The sequence below is a fragment of the Fulmarus glacialis genome, unplaced genomic scaffold (assembly GCF_000690835.1).
Source record: "Fulmarus glacialis isolate BGI_N327 unplaced genomic scaffold, ASM69083v1 scaffold19424, whole genome shotgun sequence".
Classification (NCBI taxonomy): domain Eukaryota; kingdom Metazoa; phylum Chordata; class Aves; order Procellariiformes; family Procellariidae; genus Fulmarus; species Fulmarus glacialis.
In genome coordinates, this window is record NW_009207622.1 from 9,077 (window position 1) to 17,236 (window position 8,160).

Genomic DNA, 8,160 nt, shown 5'->3' on the forward strand with positions numbered 1-8,160 from the left:
AGAGTTGGGAAAAGACACTGTCTCATTCACCTGAATTCCTGAAAAATGGTATGAACAGAAGCTACCATACAGACAGTGAAGAGAGAAAAGTGCTTGTAAGCACTACTGAACCCAGATATAGCTCACACTTGATATTTAATGAGGCTCCTCCAGCTTTATCATGTGGTAATGATCAGCTCACTGCCTCCGCAAGCAAGAGCCCGGTCACAGAACAAATATCTGTGTGTTATTCTGGCGCTGCCCCAAGTATAGAGACACAGGGCTGACCACTTACATACCAAGGAGAAGAATAAACCCAGACACATACTGCATTGTTCAGAAAGATGGAGAGACAGCTCAAACTGAGCTAGCAAGCCAGCTGCTAGTTTGAAGGGAAGCAAGAGCTCTCAGCTCTCAAAGAGTCAAGAGGAGACAAGAGGCCAACTGCACTGCCTTTATCTGGCAAGCACACCTCAGGTCTCTCCATCTAGTTTTCATGGCACTTGAGGCTAGATTCAGAACTTGTGGCTCAGGTGTGAAAAACCTCTCACTCCTGTTCCAAGATACACTAAACAAAGCAATTAATCTAAACCGCATCTCATTTCTTCACCTTGGCTGAGCCTTTCATGCCATAAAGGGGACAAGTAGATACGGTCTGATGTATGCTCTGGGGATCCTCATACATTGCCACAAGCATCCAGTCTTCCCCCAAAACCTCATCCGAAGAGCAAAGCTGCCACTTTCCAGATAGGAGTCCCACACCTAACTGCCTAGCTCCAAGCAAAGCCCCCTGTTTTGCAAAGACTAAGTCTTCTGCTCCAATGTACTCACCTGGGTGACAGAATATGCCAGAGACAGCACTGTAGTGATTGCCAGAACACGTTTCACGCTTGACTTGCTCTCCAGGTGACCTGGAATTAAGGAATACAGAAGTGACTCAGGATGTGATCCCAGCCCTGATAAAAATCAATTCTCTCCAAAAGCAATACAGAAAAACATTTGTATTTCCAGAGGCCTTCAAGGGAAGGTTAAAGCTCACTTAACTGCTAGAAACTGCTTCCCTGTTTGGAGAGTTTGAGCCTTTCACAGACAAGTAACTTAGAAAACAACAGGTTTTAACTTGCTTTCCTCCTGCCCACACTAAGAGAAAGCAACTAAGTCCTTCTGCTGGGGTTACAAAAAAAAAAAAGAGTCAGGAATTACTCCAGTATCATGAACACTGAGATGTTGTAAAGTTTCTTCTCAGGAAAAAAGTTGATGGGAGACTGGGTTAGAGCAGGGGAGAAGGTCGTACATAATTTAAAGAAATCTGCACTGGAATATGCTGGAGCACACAATCTCCAGAAGTTCCTTCCAACCTAAATTATTCTATGAGCCCTCAAAAGGTGAAAGAGCTAGTGCTCAGCTGTCCCACTGGCAGATGCAACAGTGACACCTACCAATCCCTCCCTTCTACCTCTGACCCACAGGAAGAGGTGCTCCAAACAGCATCTTCACTTGTACAACTGAAAAAAGTAAAGTTACAGATTGCAGGTACAGTTAAAGCATTTTAATGAAGCCAGGATGGAATCAAGCCAACCAAGGAGGGGATAGAAGGACCCCCAAAGGAACCACCTTAAATAAAATAGGGTTGAAGCAAAGATCAAACTGTTGATCTTTGCATAAGTCATCTTCACCTAAGCTGTACACTCCTTCACCACATGCATGCAGGACAAACAAAGCACATATAAACCCTGAAATTGCACAAGCCATAGATCTGTAAATATAATCAGGCTTTCAGCCATTTCTAACTAAAACTGCCCAATTTGTCCTTTGTCTTTATTCTAGAGCTCCTTCACTTTATAGAATCAGCATCTCCACAAACTTAGAGATGCAGCCTCTGTGGAAAGAAAGGGAATAGGAAACATTAAAAGCACTCAAAAACCTCCTGACACGTACCAAAGGCAAGGCCTAGAATCACCACACTCAGTTCAATCGCCAGAAGGAAGAACCTTGTGATCTCCCAAAGGATCTGAGGGATAACAGAAACCAGACAAACATGATTAGATGGTGCCAGGAACCAGTCGGAAGTTAATACAGCAAGTACATCCACTCTCCACTCCAGGGGATGGCAGCTTCTGAATGGAGCAGATCATTTCCACAAACCTTCCTCATGCTTTGTAGGGATGCTAATTATATGCTTGTTCCAAGCCCTGTCCGTGCCTGTGAAACAGAACAGTGGTATGGGAGCAAGCAAATAGCATGCCTACAGAGAGAGGAAGTGGCCATGGTTTGCCACACTTGAGAATCTCTCACTTGTCTTGGATGTGTTCTTTCTGCTGTATTCCCAAGGAGCACAAACTCCAGACGACCTCAAAAGTATAATATTAAACAGGGCCAGTTCTTAAAGCAGTTGATTCTGTAGTACAGTTATGACTGAACAAACTCAGTACTCTGCACTACTCCAAAGCTACTGATCTCTAAATCTAAAGCACATTCAACTCTAAAGCCCTCCCACTTCCGGCTTGTCATTTTCATTCCCATATTTTATTTGGTGATACAGGACCAAAAAAACAGCGGGTGAGGCAACTTTCCAGGTAGTCATGCAATAAGTCAGTGCCAAACCTAGAACAAGAATGCAGATTCTGGCTTATTAATCTTTTTCCTCTGAACACTGAATGGCACTCTCCCTTGAAGATACACAATATTTTAAAAGGCATTCAATGAGACACTTCTAATCTCAGAAAATAAACTCTGTGTGTGTGTGTCTGTGTGTATATATATGAGAAAACAAAAGAAACATAATAGACATGATAGAGCATGTGTTTACAGGAAAAATTGACAGAGTATCTGCCTTACTGCATGACTTCCCAGCAAGGTGCACTTAGCAGCAACACCAACAGAGCTGAAGAAAAGCACCTTCTCACCTCTTCTCCATTATTCAAGTCCTGGACCTACATCTATTCAACAGAAATGAATGAAAATGCTACAAACATCCAGCCACTCACAACAAGCAGTACATTACAATGCTTTGACATATAAAAGGAAAAGCAAAAGAACCACACTGATCCTGGAGAATAAAGCCAGAAGACCTGTACTCTGTAGGCAGCTCTTCTTCCTCTGTTCAAGAGCTACAGAGCTTTTTGTTTTAGGTAATATTCTGCCACAGGTCAAATGACTACAAAGGAACAGCACGTTACAAAGCTATTTCCTGTTTGCTAAGGGTTCACCCTGTGCTCAGAGTGGCTGCAAGGACGTTCAGCTATCAGTCTCAAAAGAGAATTTGGTTTTATTTGCTTTCAATACAAAAGAATTAAATATTTTTCAAAGAGCCACTCCTATATTGCCAAAGTAACAAAGGCCAGGTCTTGCCTATTCACTAAAGGTATCTGAATGTTTAGCTCTTGCAAAGCAGAGTCATTCCATCTCTGCAACAGGAAAGTTTGGCTGCCACTATTTTTGTGTCTATTTTAGGAAGTCCATTGTTTTACAGCCCTGGATGTTGTGATCATTTAGATACAGCTATCAGAACAGGATTCCATAGTACACATAGCTATGAGTACTGCAAAAAACCACATTCTTCCTGTATGCACAAAAAGGGAAGCCGTAGCAGATTGCTGTGATCAGAACTGCACAAAGCAGAGCCTCTAAATTCAGTGTTGTACCTACCTTATCAGCAACTGTGGCAGCATCAGAGGCACTCACAGTCATGGAGACAACAGCACGGGCAATACCAACTAAAGCTACCACAAATACCTACACAAAAAGATACCAAAAATGAGCTCATGTCAAAAGGCACATACACAGTAGTGACCAGAAACCCTTTTGGAATACCATTTCCAGGTCAGCTTTCAAGCCTGATAATGTGTACTAAGGATTTCCTGTAGCAGATTAGAGTTAATTTGCTGAAGAAGATTCCTCAGGCCTGTTAGATGTAGGAGTACTGGCTTAGAATTTAGGAAGAAAAAATTCTCAACTGTCAGATTAAACAGCTCTGAAGAGGTCTCATCCACTCCTTACAACAGTATCTTTACAGGCAAACAGTCTTCCCACCCTTCAGGGGTGGAAAAAAAACAGACAAAAACATATCCCTCCAAATGACAAGATCAAGTGCTTGGTATGACTGAATAAACCAATCACATCAGATAACAGAAGCCACTCGATACCAACAACCACACCTCAGATCTGTGATAAAATTAAAATCTGCAGTTCTCTCACTCAACACTGACAATGCTCAGGAATGCAGAGGAAAAAAGTCAGCTGCAGCCAACAGCTTTACATCTTACCCTGCTGCACAGTGCAACATAGAGATACCCAAGTCAGCTCATGCACCATTTAACAGCATGGAACTCAGCAAGGCTAATTTACGAACTCCTGTGCTGTCACAGCCATACTATGCAATTAAGAGCTCAGCTGGATATATCTACCTTCTGCTGTGCAGATTTACCCTCTAAGAAAGCAGATTTTTCCAGATAAAATTCTCCGAGTCACAGGCTAATTCTAATGATGCAGGTATAAGACAGCTAAATCCATCAGAGAACGAAAAGAGTCCAAGCTCATTCTAAGGTAGTTGAAGAATGGAAATGACCAATAAGCCACCAGCAGAATGTTTCCTTCTTAGACAAAGAAGGGATGCAAATGGCATGAAAGAATAATAGATCATTCCGCCTGGGGTGGAAAACTCTGGGACAAAACACTGACAAAAAAGAAGGGTCCCTGAATATAATGGTATTCTGGAGCAGCAACAACTCTTTGGAGAGGAAAGCACACCCTTTTTGCTTCCTCTTTAAGTAGGCAGAGACTCTTCCCAATCTATTAACTTAGCTTTAATCACTGACTCCACAAGAAAGCTTTCCTTCAAGATGTGACAGCCATTTGAAAGGAAATCCTCACAGAACACACTTACATCCTCATTTCCCAATAACATACTCCAGAAGATCAAACCGAGTGAAAGCGTTTTTTCCTCTAAGGCTGTTTCATCACTTTCTGCTTCTCACTCCGTTTTGAAAAAGTCAACAGCATAAAGTCAATTCACTTTTTTCTTCCCTTTGGTTTCTCAGGAGTTTTACTTTTCAAAGCCTTTGGCATGAACTTCTTACTGAGTCATGTGCATCACTGGAAGCATAAAGGAAGACTTAAATCCAGACTGGAAATGGCTGGTAATATTTTTAAAAGTTTGGAGCATTTGTGTGTATACCTGGTTATGCAAAACTCTGCACAAACCCAGTGCCCACACTCCAGGCCTGAAAGAGCTAACAAGACTTCCCACCAAAGATTCAGTTGAGGCTACTAGCTTAGATTTGGTTTTGATGCTTCTTGGGTTTTGCCATGCCAGTACCTGTACACAGCCCAAAGGAGGATGCCTCCCATCTAACCCAATTCAAACACACATTTACTTCTACAACCTGTATTAATCTCACTGAGGAAGAGGAAGCACATTATGCTACACACTGAGGCAAGCCAGGATCTCAAAAAGCACCTATGATAAAGCTTCTGAATGATATTTTTAAACAAATTCCAGTAGATCCTTAGCTGCATTTACCATGCCCTGTGAGCAGTACCACTGTTAATAGGTATGATGTTCAGAGATTATTAAAGAGACTACCTTAATGTGAGCAAAAGTTGCCTGTGCCTTTTTAAACTGGGGAGAGGAGAACAGACAAGATCTTAAATGTTTGAGAACTGTAACTGTACTGCCTATATATTCTGTTTCCACCTTGAGAAGTATCAAGAACATCATCAAGTCAGCAGCCACGTTGATATGATGGGAAAGAAACTAACAGCGTTGGGTTCCTACATTCCCAGACTAACCAGAACCCTGTCACATCATCATTTTCTACAGCAGATGACCAAGCTTTTCAACAGCTTCACACAAATTATTCTCCAGTGTTTCACTTTCACTACCTCAAGAAGTGAAGAAGCTGGTTTTGTGTCACATGCTACTTACTGCAAGGAGCAAGGAAAGTGTAAAATACTAGATTCCAAGACAACAAAGCAATAAAAGAAAAAAGGAAAAGAAAAAAAAAAAATCACCACAGGAGAACAAAATCCACTCAAATCAGCAGATATGGTCCCAGAATCTGTGAAAAGCAGAATTCAGACAGTGAAAAAAAAAATATCTGTGTCTACTTCTTGTGGTACACCTTCAAGTAAAAATGGATTTTATCCCTGCAAGATCTGGTCTAGGCTCTCTCTCCACTAGTTCAGTGATATTGTTCATGAGTGGTAATAAAAAAACACTCACTCATCAGTTCAAAAGCACAGAGCGGTACTCACTAGTATGTAGAATGTAGTGAAGATTGGGCTGGAAGTGACACGGATTTTGGCCCTGGCAGAGGGCAGCTTCCAGAGAAGAAACATAAAGAAAAGCACATTGGGAACCAGGAGCAGAAGATCCCAGTAGCGGACTCTGCAAAAAGTAAATAAAGCAATTTTTTTCCTGCTCTTCATCATCTAGAAGGGAAGGCACCAGCCCCAGTCCCTTCTCAACCAAACTCTGAGAAAGAAAGCTCTTTCCCCCGGCTCAGGGTCAGACCGTGGTCCCATTTCCTCTGTCTCACCTGGACTTCCCAATGTCCTCATAGAGCAACAACAGGCACTTGTGCGGCACAGTGATGTTGGTGTCATTGATTGCCTGCATTGTTGTTGGGGACAAAGTTGTCACATTATCCAGTGCTGTCACCAGGGCAGTCGAATATGTGATGTTGTCAGACACGGAGAATCTCGTCACAGACATGGACTGGAACATCCTGCCTTCCTTCTGGTCCAGGTCAAACATAGCACAAGACAACCACAGTGGAGACAAAAAGAAACATTAAAACACTTGTGAGTCAGAGCTGAAAAATACACCCCTGCCATTAGGCCTCCGCACAACTGCTTCCTGCTTGTTACAGCAAATTATCACCATCTGAAAGACTATTACACAATGAAATGCCACCTGCCCTTACTCTGCACATAGCCATTAGTGCAGACAGTACAAAAACACTATCTTGTATCAGAGTAACAAGCACCTTCAAAATAGTGTAATACTATGCTGGATTAAATTTTGTGATTTTTTTGAGCTTTGGCAGATTCACAGAAGAAATCAAGATTCAGCAGCAATACATGGCATCATCAGATGGAGACAGAAACTCTGCTGTACCAGAACATTAATTATCATTCTAGCTCTCAAGATCAAGAAGTTACAGTCAATTATTTCATCTCAACTATTGCAAAGAAAAAACGAAGGCCCCTACCTAAAACCTGTTGCTGTTACCAACCCCACAGTCTGACAGCAGGGAAAGCCTCAAGTACTTTTACCTAAAGGGACTGTACAGACTCTATCTTCCAAAATGAACACTGGCAAAAGCCCAGATTCAGCATTTTTCTTCTAACCCGCTGCAAGACACCAGAACTATTCTGATTTTAAGCACAACAGTCAGGCGCTGTGGAAAGACAGCGCCTAAAATCCTGTTAGCATAAAGTTCTCCGGCTTCTTTACATCCACCAGTCTCAATTGCATTGCCCTTCTCAGACACAGATCAGCATCATCACTGGTAGTTTGCAAGCCAGAACCAGGCACAGTCCTATCTAATGGGTTTCCTAAGGTCAAATTCTCAGGCAGCAGAGAGCTATGGTCAGAATCAGAAGAGTCATAGCACTCACTTTTTTGCCTGCCCTACTTTACACCTCTCCTGCCTCTCAGAAAGATAAGATGGAACTTCCCATTCCTCGATGAAACGTTTTTGTACTGCTTTCCCTGAGAGAACTTTTCCACCATCTGTCCATCCCCCAGGCCCTACACTGCTGCAATATTAACTGTCCCTCCAGAAGTTAAAGGGAAACTGCTCTGCCATCCATAAAACTCCATGTACTTCATGCCCATGCTGGTGGCTTTGGCAGAAACAGCAGCAGCAGCAGTTTATCCCTCTGTTGGTTCTACAATCACCTTGGAAGTTTAAGTGGATTATGGCACACAGTACTTTAGATCAGGATTTAGTATACACTAGAGTCTTGACCTGATTCACGTCAGTAAGCTTGCTCCTGATTCAATGTATCACCTTGTGCAAATTCTCTCCTCTTCCCACCCTAAAACAGCAACCCGCACCCTTAAGGCACTTCACTAGCTACGAGCTGAATGCAAACACAAAGTCCTATCATCTCTCCCGGCACTCCCCAAAAAAGCGGTCACAGACAACACACAGATTAAAAAAAAAAAAAAAA

The 8,160-nt window shown here is 42.4% G+C and overlaps 1 protein-coding gene across 1 annotated transcript in view; it reads right to left on the reverse strand.

Annotated features, from left to right (window-relative positions):
* The window catches only part of TPRA1 (transmembrane protein, adipocyte asscociated 1), a 10,732-nt gene extending 4,087 nt beyond the window's left edge, over positions 1-6,645 (reverse strand). Inside the window, exons 1-5 of the mRNA XM_009576196.1 lie at positions 6,519-6,645; positions 6,235-6,367; positions 3,628-3,714; positions 1,918-1,990; positions 811-890 (exon numbers count right to left, since the gene is read on the reverse strand). Coding sequence (XP_009574491.1) covers positions 811-890; positions 1,918-1,990; positions 3,628-3,714; positions 6,235-6,367; positions 6,519-6,598 — 453 coding nt within the window. The 5' untranslated portion in view covers positions 6,599-6,645. The remainder of the gene's footprint in view (positions 1-810; positions 891-1,917; positions 1,991-3,627; positions 3,715-6,234; positions 6,368-6,518) is intronic.
* Between the last annotated feature and the right edge of the window lie 1,515 nt (positions 6,646-8,160).